Here is a 17,591-nt window from a genome sequence, read left to right as displayed (position 1 = left end):
TGGGGTTGGAGGAAATGTATGAGTTGCCCAAGGGGAATGGCTTCAGATACCTGCAGGCACCGGATTTCGTGAGGAGAGAGCTATATCATTCCCGGGGCTGCGGCCTCCGGTGTTGCAGAACAAGCTGTTGTCGGAGGACGGAATAGGGGAGGGGAAGGTTTCGGACATTTACAAGGAATTAATCGGGCAGCGCGGTAGCACAGTGGTTAACACAAATGATTCACAGCTCCAGGGTCCCGACTCCAGGTTCGATTCCCGGCTTGGGTCACTGTCTGTGCGGAGTCTGCACGTTCTCCCTGTGTCTGCGTGGGTTTCCTCCGACAGCCATAAGATGTGCAGGTTAGGTGGATTGGCCATGCTAAATTGCCCTTAGTGTCCAAAATTGCCCTTAGTGTTAGGTGGGGTTACTGGGTTATGGGGATAGGGTGGAGGTGTTGACCTTGGGTCGGGTGCTCTTTCCAAGAGCTGGTGCAGACTCGATGGGCCAAATGGCCTCCTTCTGCACTGTAAATTCTATGAAATCTATAATGGAGAGGGTGAGTGCCCCAGTGGAGGCTATTAAGCACAAATGGGAGGAGGAGCTGGGAGGGGAGGTGCGGACTGGGACGTGGGTGGAAGCCTTGCGGTGGAGGGTGAACGCATCCTCGTCATATGCGAGGTTAAGTCTCCTCCAGTTTAAGGTGATGCACAGGGCCCACATGACAGTGGCAAAGATGAGTAGGTTCTTTGCGGGGGGTGGAAGACAGGGGTGGGCGGGAGGGCCCGCGAATCACGTCCACATGTTCTGGGGGTGTCCAAGACTGACGGGGTTCAGGCAGCGATTCTCGGATGTTATGTCAGAGGTTCTGGGTGTGGGGGTGGCCCCGAATCTGGAGGTGGTGATATTTGGTGTGTCGAAAGACCTGGGAGTCCAGTGGGGGCGAAAAGCCGACGTGTTGGCTGTGGCCTCCCAGGTGGCACAGCCCGGAGATTGAATTTGGTGTGTTGGCTGGACTTGGGGCCGCGGAAGGCAGGGGTGTGGGTGAGCAGCCTCGCAGAATTCTTGAGGTCAGAGAAAATCAAGTTCGCTTTGCGGGGTCGGCAGAGGGGTTCATCCAGAGCTGGAAACTGTTCATCGATTTCTTCAAGGAGGATTGAGGAGACAGCAAGGGGGTGGTGGGGGGGGGGGGGGGGGGGGGAAGGGCTTTGAGGGGGTAAGGGGGTTAAAATGGGGAAGGGGGGGGTGTGGTGGGGTATTGGTAGCAGGGGAGGTTGGGAATCTGTGTCTGTTGTATTTATGTTGATGTTCTTCTGATATTTGATGTATATTTGTAAAAAGCCTTGAATAAAAATATTTTTTAAAAGACTGAACATTCTTGGTCCAAATATTCAGCAAATAACCGAATAAACTTTAACCCAAATAACTGAACAAACTTCAGCTATTGGACAAAAGGCTTTTCTCCTTCATTATATTATACATCATATTATATTCCGAATAATTTTGTATTGAGTGAAACCTTCCACACAATTTCTGAACACATAATTGTATTATAGTAGTTATGTTACTGTACTAATAATCCAAGGCCTGTGTCTTGTGTCTTGAGTTCAAATCCCACCTGGGATTAAAATTTAATTTAATGAACTCTGGAATTAAAATCAGTAATGATGAACATGACACTATCGAATTGATGTTAAAAACTCGTTCACATAATGTCCTTTAGTCAATTAATGCCCACTTCAGGGTTTACTCCCATCATTGCTGGTATTGAAATGAAAATCGCTTATTGTCACAAGTAGGCTTCAAATGAAGTTACTGTGAAAAGCCCCTAGTCGCCACATTCCGGAGCCTGTTTGGGGAGGCCTGTACGGGAAGTATTCAATCAGCCGTGGGGTGGGGTACACAACACGTGGGGGACACAACAAGCAAACCTAGATCCGCCTTCTAGGGGGCATCACACGTTCAAAGGCACTGATCAAGGAACCTCTCATCAAGGAGGCATACGGAGAACCAGCCCTTTCCCCTTCCTCCGACTCCTCGCTGGTGACTACTGGCAAAGACCCATTTCAATTCCAAAGAGCGAGATTTTCCAGCCCCCCCCCCCCCCCCCCTTACCAGCAGTGTGTTTTCCAGTGGCGGAGCTTTCCATTGGTGGCTGGTGGGACTGGAAGATGTCTACGCCGTTCTGCGTGGGTCACTCATCCAGCCACCGCGAGAGCCGCCACTGCCCGGACCAGGAGATCTGCCAGCAGGAAAGGCTGGAAAACCCCACCCAAAGTGTTTAGAAATAATTTGGTACCAACCCAGTAGAGAATTTTACCTTTACAACCAGCGGACCACGACAGGTGAGAATATACCCACCAATTGCTTTGAGGAGTTCAGAAGAACTGGAACTGCATTGTATCTTCAAAGCTAAAATGGGGAGAAACAAATATTTAAATTCTTGAAAGTAATGTTCACATTTCAATATGTATAATCCAATTCCAGAATTTGGATCAATAGTTTGATCAAACCGTGTAATCATGCACATTTCCCCAGTCTTCCTGTCTCAAATTCCTCTGGTAGACTTTATGACTGCTGGTTAAATTCCAGTTTAAGAGTTCGCATGGAAATTTCTGCAAACATTTTCTTTTGAAGAGCCAAATAATTGGCTGTACGAGGTCACCGCCCCACCCATTCTGTCCCCTCACCTCATCAAAGACACTGCTTTATCAACATAGCAGTTAGAACATCAGTAATCTATGATTTTATCTTGGTGAACAAGCTTAAAAAGAAAAGCCACGTGTCTGCTTCCTGTCGAGCTGTCTGACCAAGACATGGCCGAGCAGTGCTTCTCCCCAAATATACACATGAAGCAGCATTTTATGACGTACATGTGGAGTTCTGGAATTCAACAAGAGGATACACCCTGGAGAAACCCAACTGTAGACGAAGGACTTGACTGCCAATCTTTAAAGGGAGGGAACCCCTCGAGGCTTCTTCGATAATGTCACAGTTATGTTGCTGAAATTAATGCATCCACCACCTCCCCCATCAGCCACAAATAGACTGCCCTCTGTAGTTTCCCCTTAGCCCACCCTTCCTCACCTGTGTCTTCACTGTTTTGCCTCCATAAAGAAGCCACCAGATTCTTGCTCCCTGCCCATACCCCGTCGATGAGATACCTGTCCACACTGCAAATGTGCAGGTAACCCGCCTATCAAATCAGAATGACCCTCGACCTCTGGTCAGTGACATCAGGTGAGGGTCTTGGCTCTGATGTGCTGATGTCACCTACAATGGAAATTGGCCTTGCAATGTCATCAATGGGACAAATTAATGGAACCTGGATCAGATATTGCCACATTTGTGGAGTACTTAGGCAAGATGGTTTCATAGATTTCATAGAATTTACAGTGCAGAAGGAGGCCATTCGGCCCATCGGGTCTGCACCGGCTCTTGGAAAGAGCACCCTACCCAAGGTCAACACCTCCACCCTATCCCCATAATCCAGTAACCCCACCCAACACTAAGGGCAATTTTGGACACTAAGGGCAATTTATCACGGCCAATCCACCTAACCTGCACATCTTTGGACTGTGGGAGGAAACCGGAGCACCCGGAGGAAACCCACGCACACACGGGGAGGATGTGCAGACTCCGCACAGACAGTGACCCAAGCCGGAATCGAACCTGGGACCCTGGAGCTGTGAAGCAATTGTGCTATCCACAATGCTACCGTGGTTGGAAGATGATGAACCGATTAACGGTTTCGAAGGATGTGGAGGAGCGCAGAGTCACAGTCACATTTGAAGGAAACATCATTAGTGATGTTAACTGGAGTAATTTGAGTTATGGTGGAAGCTGAGAGTTGTTTCGTGATTTAAACAGCGAGCAGGAAGAGGTCAGAGGGGAGAAAGTTAGTTAGCCCTTCAAGCCTGATGGATCATTCAATAATATCATTGCTGATCTCTATCCGAACTCCATCCACCCATCTGGGCTCTGCATTTGAAATTGTACCACTCAGATTCGGGGTAGGATATTTCCATTTTCCTGCGAAATGTCACAGCGGGTGGGAAAATCGGCGTTCGAACCGCTGGTCCCAGTGGCCTCTTTCTCCAATGCATTGCTCGCAACTTGGAAAAAGAATTTGGAAAGGCCAGGTCCCATGATGTCACACGGGTGCAGTGGGCTGAATTAGCCCCCGCCCCAGCGTGGCGTGCTTTGCAGCTGTGAAGGTAGCCCGTCGTTGGCCGGCTGAGGGAATTTCCCGTCCCACCGCTGTCAACCGGTTTTCCCATTGTTGCCAGGGATGCCGTGGTGGGGGGAGGGGTCGCCATTGGTGGGACTGGAAGATCCCACAGGCGGGATTGGCCAGAAGATTTAGGTCTTCGTTTTTTAACGACCTGGGCACCGTTTATTAAACAGTAAAAGTAGAACCCCCCACCGCATGTGCCCGCCCTCCACCACGCTCACCCATCTGCCACTTCCTCCTGGCAATGCCACGGGAATAGTGCCTGGCCAGTGCAAGGGTACTACCCGGCCATGACAGGCATGGAGGCCCGATATTTAGACTTAAATTGATTCCTGATGGGAATCCTGTTGTGTCACTTGTGTAGGACGGGAGGAGAGGGGGGGGGGGAAACGGTTGTGGTGGGACTTCATAGAACCACAGAATTTACAGTGCAGAAGGAGGTCATTCGGCCCATCGAGTCTGCACCGGTACTTGAAAAGAGCACCGTAATTAAGCCCACACCTCCATCTTTTTCCCACCGAACCTTCTGGAAACTAAGGGGCAATTTGGCACGGACAATCCACTTAACCTGCAATTCCTTGGACTGCGGGAGGAAACCGGAGCACCCCGGGGGAACCCATGCGGACCCGGGAGGAAGTGAAAACTCCACATAAACAGTCACCCGAGGCCGGAATTGAACCCGGCCCCCTGCAGCTGTGAGGCAGCAGGGCTAACCACTGTGCCACCCTTTGATGTCTCGTGAGGCCACTTTGGGCCTCAGGAGACTTTGTGCTCCTGCCGCCTCCCCTCGGGCTCGGTATAAAGGTGGCTGACTTCCGGCCCTGCCCCTGTTCGGTATCAGAGGCCAGGAGGCTTTCTGTTTAGCTTATTAAAGCCACAGTTTCGTTCACTACTCGTCTTGTGTTAATTGATGGCACATCAATTTAATAAGCTAAACTTTTAAGATGAATTCATCACTCAAGCCTGATCGCCTGGAGCTGGACCCACAGGCAGCCGACGCCACTGCGACATTCGAGCACTGGCTAAGCTACCTCGAAGCTTACCTTGGATCCTCCACCGACGACGTCACCGACCTCCAAAAGCTTCAAATACTCAACGCACGGGTGAGCCCGCAAGTTTTCCTTCTTATCAGAGACGCCCCCTCGTATACGGAGGCGATAATGCTGCTGAAGGGACAGTACGTAAAGGCAGTAAACGAGGTGTACGCCAGGCACCGCCTTGCCACGAGGTGACAAAGCTCTGGAGAATTACAAGCCGAGTTCCTGCGTGCCTTGTGGGTACTTGTGCGGCCGGAACTGTGCTTGCCAGGCGGTATCGGCTGTCCAACACACGGAGCTGCTGATCAGGGACGCCTATGTCGTGGGCATTAAATCCAATTACATCCGCCAGCGCTTGCTCGAAGGGAGTACACTCAGCCTCCCAGAGACAGTGCAGCTCTCAAACCCGCTGGAAGTGGTTTTCCAGAACATGGAGGCCTACACCTCTGACCACGCGGCACCCTCGTGAACGTCGTGGGCGCCGCCATCACCCGACTCGAGTGCGGCGCAAGCCTGTGCCGCGCAGCAGCCCGCCAACGCCGGAAGCCTGAAATGCTACTTTTGCGGCCAGGGTAAGCACCCCAGACAACGTTGCCCTGCACGGAACGCGATTTGTAACGGGTGTGGGAGGAAGGGCCACTTCGCCGAAGTCTGCTAGGCCCGACCTGTCCCTAAAGTTCCTAGGCCCAGCAGTGCTGCCTGTTGTCTGTCGGGACCGCCCCCATCTGCCATGCCACCCACCATGTGCGACCTGTGGGCGCTGCCATCTTCGATGCCACCCGCCATGCGCGACCCATGGAGGCCGCCATTTTGGAACCACTCCGCCGCATCCCGGGACCCCTGCTCACCCGGTCATACGCTGGCCACCGCTACCTCCGACCGGCCCACCCACCACCTTCTGAAGCTCGCCTCCATCACACTCGACCAGTCTCGACCTCATCATCTCACAAAATCCACGATGACCGTCCGGATCAATGGGCACGAGACGACCTGCCTCTTCGACTCCGGGAGCATAGACAGCTTTATCCACCCAGATACAGTGAGGCGCTGCTGCCTCCCAATTTTACCCGCGACCCAGAAAATCTCCCTGGCTTCTGGATCACATTCCGTAGAAATCCGGGGGTACTGTGTCGCGACCCTTTCGGTACAAGGCGTAGAGTGCACTAACTTTAGCTCTATGTCCTCCCCCATCTCTGCGCTGCCCTATTACTGGGGCTCGACTTTCAGTGTCACCTCCAAAGCCTTACCTCAAAGTTCGGTGGACCCCTACCCCCCTCACCGTCTGTAGCCTCGCGACCTTTAACGTCGCCCCACCCTCGCTCTTTGCTAACCTCACCCCGGACTGTAAGCCCGTCGCCACTAGGAGCAGATGATACAGTGCCCGGGACAGGGCCTTTATCAGGTCAGAGGTCCAGCAACTCCTATCAGAGGGGATGATTGAGGCTAGTACCAGCCCCTGGAGAGCCCAAGTGGTGGTTGTCAAGACTGGGGAGAAGCACCGGACGGTCATCGACTACAGTCAGACCATCAACCGGTACACGCACCTCGATGCGTACCCCCTTCCTTGCATATCTGACATGGTCAACCAGATTGCGCAGTATCAAGTCTTCACTGTTGACTTGAAGTCCGCATACCACCAGCTCCCTATCCGCCCGGAGGACCGCCAGTACACTGCCTTCGAGGCAGACGGCCGCCTCTACCACTTCCTCAGGGTTCCCTTCGGCATCTCCAATGGGGTCTCGGTCTTCCAGCGAGAAATGGACCGAATGGTTGACCAGTACGGGCTGCAGGCCACGTTCCCGTACCTAGATAATGTCACCATCTGTGGCCATGACCAGCAGGACCATGAAGCAAACCTCCGGCATTTCCTCCACACCGCTAAGCTCCTTAACCTCACATACAATAAGGAGAAATGCGTTTTCCGCACAATCCGCCTAGCTATCCTTGGCTACGTTGTGGAAAACGGAGTCCTAGGGCCCGACCCCGACCGTCCCCTCATGGAACTTCCCCTCCCCCACTGCCCCAAGGCCCTGAAGAGATGCCTGGGGTTCTTCTCTTATTATGCCCAGTGGGTCCCCAATTATGCGGACAGGGCCCGTCCACTCATGAAAATGAAATGAAATGAAAATCGCTTATTGTCACAAGTAGGCTTCAATGAAGTTACTGTGAAATCCACCATTTCTCCCCTGATGGCTGAGGCCCGCCTGACCTTCAACCGCATCAAGGCAGATATTGCCAAAGCTACGATGCATGCTGTGGACGAATCCACTCCGTTCCAGGTTGAGAGCGATGCATCGGACTTTGCCCTGGCCACTACCCTCTACCAGGCGGGCAGGCCCGTGGCTTTCTTCTCCTGTACCCTCCATGCCGCCGAAGTTCGACACTCCTCCGTAGAAAAAGAGGCCCAAGCGATTGTAGAAGCTGTGCGACATTGGAGGCATTACCTGGCCGGCAGGTGATTCACTCTCCTCACTGACCCACGATCGGTTGCCTTCATGTTCAATAACACACAGCTCGGCAACATCAAGAACGACAAGATTCTGAGGTGGAGGATCGAGCTCTCCACCTACAGCTATGATATCTTGTATCGCCCTGGGAAGATCAATGAGCCCCCAGATGCCCTATCCTGCGGTACATGTGCCAGCGCACAAGTAGACCGACTTCAGGCCCTCCACAATGACCTCTGTCACCCGGGAGTCACCCTTTTTTTTCATTTTATCAAGGCTCGCAACCTGCCCTACTCCATGGAGGATGTCAGGATCGTGACCAGGGACCGCCAGGTCTGCGCGGAGTGCAAGCACTTCTATCGGCCAGACAGCGCACACTTGGTAAAGGCCTCCCACCCCTTTGAGCGCCTCAGCATCGACTTCAAAGGGCTCCTCCCCTCCACTGACCATAACGTGTACTTCCTCAACATCGTTGACAAGTACTCAAGATTCGCCTTCGCCTTCCCGTGCCCCGACATGACCTCTGCCTCCGTCATCAAGGCCCTGCACAGTCTCTTCACCCTGTTCGGGTTCCCCACCTACATCCACAGTGATCGGGGTTTCTCCTTCTTGAGCGACGATTTACGTCAGTTCCTGCTCAGCAAGGGCATTGCTTCCAGCAGGAGACCAGCTAAAACCCCCGGAGAAACGGACAGGTGGAGAGGGAGAACGCGACGGTCTGGAAGGCCGTCCTCCTGGCCCTACAGTCTAGAAGTCTCCCAGTCTCCCGCTTGGAGGAGGTCCTTCCCGATGCGCTCCATTCCATCCGGTCGCTCCTGTGCACTGCCACCAACGAGACTCCTCATGAGCGTATGTTTGCCTTCCCCAGGAAGTCCATCTCCGGGGTCTCGCTCCCGTCCTGGCTGACAGTCCCAGGGCCCGTCCTCCTCCGGAAGCATGCGAGGAGCCATAAATCAGATCCCCTCGTCGAGAAGGTCCTGCCCCTCCATGCCAACCCCCAATATGTCTACATGGCACATCATGACGGGCGGCAGGACACAGTCTCCCTCCGGGATTTGGCACCTGCAGGTTCCCCAGCGACCACCACCGACCCCGACCCTACACCGTCTCCCTCCACCGCATGCGTGGGTTGGCGTGGCGCCCATATGGCACCAGGAATGGAGGCTGGAGCGGCGTGAACCACTCCAGCGCCGTGCTGGCCCCCTGTGGGGGACAGAATAGGTCGTACCCGGGCCCGGTTCGCGCCATCGTGAAACGCGACGGCGTTCACGACGACGCGAACACTTGGGCTCCATTTGGGAGAATTGCCCCCTACATAACTCATTTATGTTTAAAACCCCCTGATTTTTGTGCTGGTTAGACTGATTCTTTAAAATTCATTTTATGACATGTGGGTTTGACTGGTGCGGCCATCTAAGATGGCCGCCCGCAAAGGATGATGGGAATTGTGGTCAGGTTGGGACACAGACAGGACACAACTTATGTAAGTTGCAAACAACAACTCAAGACTTATACAGAAACTCGCACCTGCTAGAGGCCACGCACAGGATTCCCCAGGACAATGGACTTCAGATTAAAACTTACCATTAGTAGCAGACTCAGGGGCACCTGTTTGACTCATTTGGGAGTGTCTATGTGCCTTGGACAATAACAACCAGGACCCGCCCAGCCATCAAGGTACCCGCCCGTAATTGGCCAAAATCGATTAAGGTGATTGAAATCCTGTCGATCCATTGGATCCCTACCTGGGACCGCCCAAAAGAGCGCGAAAGACCAGAGGATAAGAAGAACTGCGCACCCAACATCCTGGGCGAAATTCTCCCCCAACGGCGGGATGTCCGCCGACTGGCGCCAAAGACGGCGCCAATCAGACGGGCATCGCGCCGGCCCAAAGGTGCGGAATGCTCCGCATCTTTGGCGGCCTAGCCCCAACATTGAGGGGCTAGGCCGACGCCGGAGGGATTTCCGCCCCGCCAGCTGGCGGAAATGGCGTTTGTTTCCCCGCCAGCTGGCGCGGAAATGCGGCGCATGCGCGGGAGCGTCAGCGGCCGCTGTCAGTTTCCCGCGCATGCGCAGTGGGGAGAGTCTCTTCTGCCTCCGCCATGGTGGAGGCCGTAGCGGAGGCGGAAGGGAAAGAGTGCCCCCATGGCACAGGCCCGCCCGCGGATCGGTGGGCCCCGATCGCGGGCCAGGCCACCGTGGGGGCACCCCCCGGGGTCAGATTGCCCCGTGCCCCCCCCCAGGACCCCGGAGCCCGCCCACGCCGCCTGGTCCCGCCGGTAAATATCAGGTTTGATTTACGTCGGCGGGACAGGCAATTCCTGGGCGGGACTTCGGCCCATCCGGGCCGGAGAATCCAGCGGGGGGTCCCGCCAACCGGCGCGGCCCGATTCCCGCCCCCGCCCAATCTCCGGTACCGGAGACTTCGGCGGGGGCGGGATTCACGGCGGCCAACGGCCATTCTCTGACCCGGCGGGGGGTCGGAGAATGACGCCCCCTGTCTCTTTTGGGGGACCGGCTTCTGTCATCCAACTGCAGCACATCGACCAGCCAAGTTCAAGGACCCGCGACCTCCACCTGAAAGACGACACTCAGCCTAGACGAACCAAACAACCACCAGCCGCCACACGTGGGGAACCAGATAAAAGCCTTATCTAACCTGCACAGAGCCGGTCACTTGGAAGTTAAGTAAAGGTTGTTTAAACTGCTAGATATAGTCTATGGTGTAGTAGCGTGTAATTTGTTAAGCATAGTACTAAACCTATGTTCAGTAATAAACTGTGATTATACTAAATACTTGTGTGGTCATTTGTCCAATACACGGAACACAAACGCACATTGTGGTTATCAGTGGTAATAAAGATAAAAGTCAGAAACACTGGCTAGGCCAGCATTTGTTGCCTATCCCTTATTGCCCTTGAGAAGGCGATGGTGAGCTGCCTCCTTGAACCGTTGCAGTCCATGTGGCGTAGGTACACCCACAGTGCTAATAGGGACAGTGTTCCAGGATTTTGACGCAGCGACAGTGAAGGAACGGCCGATATATTTCCAATTCAGGATGGCGAGTGACTTGGTGGGGTTCCCAGGTATCAGCTGCCCTTGTCCTTCTCGATGGTAAGGGTCATCGGCTTGGAAGATGCTGTCTGAGGAGATGTCAAGCTGTTGCTTAACTAGTCTGTGGGGCAGCTCCCTCAATTTTGGCACAAGCCCCTAGCTATTATTGAGGAGTACTCTGCAGGGTCGGAGGGGCTAGGTTTGCCGTTGTCACTTCCGCTGCCTCGGTCAATACCTGGTGATCCGTCCAGTTTCAATTCTTTTTGCTTTCTTTGTAACGGTTGATTCTGCCCGGATTTGCTAATATTAATGGTAGAAGCAAATGGAAATTCGAACCTGTGATCAATACAATTCTCATCAATGCGAAAACCATCAGGAAAACATTGTCTGCTTCGCAGCCAAATTACAAATGGATTTTAGTCTCATGTTTATGGTCCAGCTACTTACTAATTGTGAACCAAGGTAGATAAACTCTTATCGAACCTTCAATATCTTACTGACCAAGTATTTATCTGTTTTTTTGAAGAAAGTTAATGCAATATCTAATTAATAAAATGTGTTTGAGTCTTGCCTTTCCAGTCATTATGAAATTGAAACAAAGCAAATCTTTCCCTGCCAGAAGGAATGAGTGAATTGATCTGTACAGCTGTTCTGTGTTAATCTGATGTGTACACCAGTTCCCAGTGAGCAGGTCCTTGCTAATCATGGTTTCAAGGGGGGCATCACACGCTTCTCTGAAAATCCAGCATGCGTAGCAGTGGCCAAGGCATCACCTCGTCAGTGGCACATGCGCAAGAGCAACCTTGCGGGACTCACTCTGTGGCCGTAGCACAAGATGCTGCAACCGTTATCCAGTGGCATTGCTTGGAAATAATTTTAAAATCCCAGCACTAAAAAAGGTTTTCATCCTCCAAGCTGAGGCGACACTAACTGTAAGCTGCCTGAATCCCAGAGGCTCAGTAGCACAGCACTAACCTGACTGCAATTAAACGTTAACCTCGCCAAAACCTTGTCCTTCAGTCGCCAAAGAGCAAAAATGAACTCACGCCCCAGGCTGATGGTGAGCCTGATTTGTACACATTGGATGGGATATTTTGTGTATTGGCTCTGATTCAGAATCGAAGAATGCTATGTGAGGATATCAGGGTTTCCCACCTGCAAGAACTTTTACAAATGCAACTTCTCTTCTGCACGTCCCGACAACAGAGACCCATACAGCAAATGAAAGATGCCATTGGGCCTATCATTTCTGTGCCGGCTCTTTCAAAGCCATTTCCAATTAGTCCCACACCCTGCTCTTTCTGATAACCCTGTCATTTTATTTCCCTTTTCTAATATTTATCCAAATCTCGTTTGAAGATTACTCTTAAATCTGCTTATTTCAGGCAGCTCATAACAGCTCCCTAAGTAAGTCTATTTATTCTCATCTCCCTCTGGCTTTATTGGCCCATTTTGATTTGTATTCCCCAATTCCCCAATCGGTGACCGTGGGTTGAATTGCCCGAACATTCCTGCGAGGCTGGCTGAAGCGATGGGAGTTGGCAGGCTGAGCTGCTCGGCAGAAGGCAGCTTAGTGGCCAAGTCTGCCACATCGTTGACATTGTCGCGATTTTGCGGGGCATTGCTGCTTTAAATGGGCGGAGCCACAGTTGCCGCACGTCGTGACGTCAGCATGTTCGCTGCGCCACCGCGCATGCACGGTGGGGTCGTGCGTGGTGCGCGCCTGCGCATTACGTTCCTCAACGTCGCCGTCCCTTAGTTTGGTGCGCACAAGCGCGGGAGTCCGCGAAAAGCTGCAAAATGGCCGCCCTCATCCAGGCTGAGGCCCTGCTCAATCCCTTGGACCCGTTCCACCTCGTGGGAACCTTGCCGCGCCGATTCAGCCGCTTGTATATGGGAGTACCGACTCGTGGTGTTTTCATGTAAGACACAGGTCTCGATGGCGGTCGCTAGGGTGAGTTGCTTTACTTTGAGGCGCTGCTGACATAGGCGGTCCGACTGAACACCAAAAACGATCTGGTCACGTATCCTGGAGTCGGAGGTGGTCCCGTAGCTGCAAGATTGCGCAAGGATGCGGAGGTCCGTGAGAAAGGATTGGAAAGATTCATCCTTACCCTGCAAACGCTGCTGGAACACGTGGCGCTCAAAACTTTCATTCACCTCCACGCTGCAGTGAGTGTCAAACTTGAGGAGGACCTTCTTGAACTTCGTCTTATCTTCATCATCTGCGAAGGTGAGGGAGTTGAAAATGTGAATGGCATGGTCTCCGGCCGTGGAGAGGAGAAGAGCAATCTTTCTGGTATCTGAGGCTGTCTGTGGCTTCGAGGAAGAGCTGGAAGCGCTGTTTAAAAATCTTCCAGTTGGCTCCGAGGTTGCCGGCGAAGCGGAGCGGCGGCGGCGGGCTGATGTTGTCCATGCTGCAGGTTGACGGAATGCTGGCGGAAGGCAGATCACTTGCAGGTAGGTCTAAGAAGTGCTAGTATCCCACCACCCCTGGTATCATGATGTGCTGGGTGTTCTGGATCACATACTGGTCACCAACACTTGAAATAGTGCAACACTATTTTATTGAATCATTAACTGTTTAAACATACTTAGACTGTGGGTTAATATGATACTAGCTTTAACTAAAGACCTCTGCCTTGTCCTAACCAGTCGATGTACTCAGTAAATGGTGAATGTCTGTGTTGCAGGATGTGAGCTCTGTCCTTCTAGCTAACTGCAACTCAAATGAGCAGGAACTCTGATGCTCCCTGTCTTTATAGTGCGTGTGCTCTCACTGGTGATTGGCTGCGGTGTTGTATATGTTGATTGGTCCCACTGTGTGTCCATCAGTGTGTGTCTGCACCATGATATACTGGTGTATATTATGACAAATACCAGGTCCAGTACCGCCCCTTCCCTAGTTGGCCAATCTACATATTGTTTTAAGAAGCCCTCCTGGATGCTCCAGACAAACTCCGCCCCGTCTAAGCCCCTGGCACGAAGTGAGTCCCAGTCAATATTGGGGAAGTTGAAGTCTCCCATCACAACAATCCTGTTGCTTTTACTCCTTTCCAAAATCTGTCTACCTATCTGCTCCTCTATCTCCCGCTGGCTGTTGGGAGGCCTGTAGTGAACCCCCAACACTGTGACTGCACCCTTCTTATTCCAGGGGCGTCATTCTCCGACCCCCCGCTGGGTCGGAGAATCGCCGGGGGCTGCCGTGAATCCTGCCCCCACCGGTTGCCGAAGTCTCCGGTACCGGATATTCGGCGGGGGCGGGAATCGTGCCGCGCTGGTTGGCGGGCCCCCCCCCCGCTGGATTCTCCGGCCTGGATGGGCCGAAGTCCCGCCGATAAATTGCCTGTCCCGCCGGCGTGGATTAAACCACCTTTTGAACGGCGGGACAAGGCGGTGTGGGCGGGCTCCGGGGTCCTGGGGGGGGGGGCGCGGGGCGATCTGGCCCCAGGGGGTGCCCCCACGGTGGCCTGGCCCGCGATCGGGGCCCACCGATCCGCGGGCGGGCCTGTGCCGTGGGGGCACTCATTCCCTTCCGCCTCCGCCACGGTCTCCACCATGGCGGAGGTGGAAGAGACTCTCCCCACTGCGCATGCACGGGAAACTGTCAGCGGCCGCTGACGCTCCCGCGCATGCGCCGCCCCGACATGTCATTTCCGCGCCAGCTGGCGGGGCAACAAAGGTCGTTTCCGCCAGCTGGCGGGGCGGAAATTCCTCCGGCGCCGGCCTAGCCCCTCAATGTTGGGGCTTGGCCCCCAAAGATGCGGAGCATTCCGCACCTTTGGGGCGGCGCGATGCCCGTCTGATTGGCGCCGTTTTGGGCGCCAGTCGGCGGACGTCGCGCCGTTTCGGGAGAATTTCGCCCCTGATCTCTACCCATATAGCCTCGCTGCCCTCTGAGGTGTCCTCCCGCAGTACAGCTGTGATATTCTCCCTAACCAGTAGCGCAACTCCTCCGCCCCTTTTACCTCCCCCTCTATCCCGCCTGAAACATCTAAATCCTGGAATGTTTAGCTGCCAATCCTGTCCTTCCCTCAACCAGGTCTCTGTAATGGCAACAACATCATAGTTCGAAGTACTAATCCAAGCTCTAAATTCATCTGCCTTACCCGTAATACTTCTTGCATTAAAACATATGCACTTCAGGCCACCAGTCCCGCTGTTTTCAGCAACTTCTCCCTGTCTGCTCTTCCTCAGGGCCATAGTGGTCCTATTTCCTAGTTCTCCCTCAATCTTTTCACCTTCTGACCTATTGCTCAGGTACCCAGCCCCCTGCCTTACTAGTTTAAACCCTCCCGTGTGACACTAGCAAACCTCGCGGCCAGGATATTTATGCCTCTCCAGTTTAGATGCAACCCGTCCTTCTTATACAGGTCACACCTGCCCCGGAAGAGCTCCCAGTGGTCCAGATAACTGAAACCCTCCCTCCTACACCAGCTGTTTAGCCATGTGTTTAGCTGCTCTATCTTCCTATTTCTAGCCTCACTGGCACGTGGCACAGGGAGTAATCCCGAGATTACAACCCTTGAGGTCCTGTCTTTTAACTTTCTGCTAAGCTCCCTGAAGGACCTCATGCCCCTTCCTGCGTATGTCGTTAGTACCAGTATGTACCATGACCTGTGCCTGTTTGCCCTCCCCCTTCAGGATGCCCGCTACCCGTTCTAAGACATTGTAGTGATACCTACAGGCTGAGAATTAATTTTTTTTTGAATGGCTGCAAGGATAAATATAGAGCAAAGAGAGACTAATATAACATCTTTAAAACCTTTAATTGGCTGTCATATTTGCTTAAATAGCAATAGTAACTACATTTCCAAAGTAATTCATTGCCGATAAAGAAACGATTTGGATTTCCTGAAGACTTGCTACATAAATTCAACTTCATGCCTTAAATTTTCAGTCATTGAGGTGTCCCCAGGCGCACAGTTAAATTAATCACAGCAAAGTTCTATAAAATGCAAGTTAAGATGAATCACTGGTTAATTCGATGTGCAGCTGTGAAATGAATATTGGCAAAGGGTCTTGGAGAATTGCCTTCTCTCCAGGAATACAGGGCGCTATTCCCCCCCCCCCCACGCCGGTGGGGAGAATCGCCGGGGCTCCGCGCGAATCGCGCCACGCCGCCCCGACCCCCGCACGTGATTGTCCCACCCCCCGGAAACCAGCGGCGCGCGATTTGCACTGGGCCGCTCGGAGAACCGGCGAGCGGCGATTCTCCGGCCCGAATGGGCCAAGAGGCAGCTCCGACATGACAGGTTCCCGCCGGTGCCGTCCACCCCTGGTCGCTGCCGGCGGGAACTCTGCGGGAACGCTGGGGGGGCGGCCTGTAGGGGAGGCAGGGGGGCTCCTTCACCGGGGTGGCCTCCGATGGGGTCTGGCCCACGATCGGGGCCCACCGATCGGCGGGCCGGCCTCCCTCCCCCCCGGGCCTACCTCGTTCCGCGCGCAGCCCCAGAACACCGGCCCCATGTTGGTGAGGGGCCCGCGTGGGTAAGACGTTCCCCACGCATGCGCAGGATGGCGCGGCCCAACTGCACATGCGCAGGATTGGGCTGCCCCGACTGCACATGTGCGGATTGGCGCAGTGCCCATTTGGCGCCGCGTAAGGACGCTGGAGCGGCGTGAACCGCTCCAGCGCCGTGCTGGCCCCCTATGGGGGCAAGAATAGGTCGTGTCCGGGCCATGTTCGCGCCGTCATGAAACGCGACGGCGTTCACGACGGCGTGAACACTTGGCCTCCAGATCGGAGAATCGCCCCCATGGGGCACCATTCTGATGACGGCGCTTCTCAGGCAGTGAATTGGCCGCGGCGTAGGGCCGTTCGCGCTGTCGTGGAACGCGCCGTCGTGAATGACGGCGCGGGCACTTGGTCTCCATATCGGAGAATCGCACCCTCAGGGCGGGATTCTCCGACCCCCCCCCCGCCGGGTACACCAATTAACAGACCAATTATGAAAACTGACAACCCTGAAAGGGCAACCATAACAAAAGAGAACGGACATGATTTATCGGCCCCACCGCGTCCGACTTGGTGGCGCGACGAGGCCAGCAAATCTTGTGAGATTCGCAACTTTTCAAGTCATCTCGCTGGGCGAGATCCAGATCAGCATACAATGCATCATTTAAATATTGTCATGAGAATGTCGCTTTAAGAAATGTTTGGCTGCTCATGTTACTGCAGTGATGTCAGAGTGTGGGTGGAGCTGAGCTCTGGTTCTGCTTTTTAGTTTCACTTTGAGAAAAGCTTGGGTGTGTCTCTGTCTTTTTGGTTTTGGTTTCAGTGTGTTGCAGCTGAAGTCAGCCAAAGCAGCTGTACTGTTGATCTCTCTGCCATGAAGGACTATCTCTTGATCATTTGGTGAATTCAGAAATTTAAATGTTTTCAGTATTGAACGTAAACCCTGATGTGCTTCTGTTTAAAGGTTGTTAAGTCTTTTGGATGTTAAAAGGAAAGCTGAAAGGATTACTTAGTGTTGTATTCTTTGGGGGGTTCTCTTTGAATTAATGGTTGCTAAGTTATTCACTGTTTGTTTTAAAAAGGTTAACTTGAGTTCATAGAATAAACATTGTTTTGTTTTTAAAAATACTTTCCCATTTCTGCTGTACCACACCTGTAGAGTGGGCCGTGTGCTCCCCATACCACAATCTAGTAAAAGTTGTGGGTCAGGTGAACTCCATGATACACTTTGGGGTTCTCTAAACCCTGAGCCATAACAATTGGGGGCTCAAGGGGGATAAAAGTCTATCTATTGGATTGGATTAGTGAACTTAAAGACAGTGAGGGGTGAGCCTATTGTGGTTGCTTTTCAGGTGTGGTATTTTAGTTTAAGTGGGAAGTGCGT

General features: G+C 53.2%; 1 protein-coding gene across 2 annotated transcripts in view; it reads right to left on the bottom strand.

Moving 5' to 3' along the window:
• The window catches only part of LOC140426033 (atrial natriuretic peptide receptor 2-like), a 130,848-nt gene that overhangs the window by 22,751 nt on the left and 90,506 nt on the right, over positions 1 to 17,591 (bottom strand). The window contains exon 22 of one of the 2 annotated variants that reach the window (XM_072510327.1): positions 2,298 to 2,389. In XM_072510327.1, the coding sequence (XP_072366428.1) occupies positions 2,298 to 2,389 (92 nt within the window). The remainder of the gene's footprint in view (positions 1 to 2,297; positions 2,390 to 17,591) is intronic. The other variant, XM_072510328.1, reaches the window with a different exon arrangement.

Source organism: Scyliorhinus torazame, chromosome 7, assembly GCF_047496885.1.
Source record: "Scyliorhinus torazame isolate Kashiwa2021f chromosome 7, sScyTor2.1, whole genome shotgun sequence".
NCBI classification, from domain to species: Eukaryota; Metazoa; Chordata; class Chondrichthyes; order Carcharhiniformes; family Scyliorhinidae; genus Scyliorhinus; species Scyliorhinus torazame.
The sequence above is the reverse complement of the archived record's forward strand: the minus strand, read 5'-3'. Positions and strand labels throughout refer to the sequence as shown.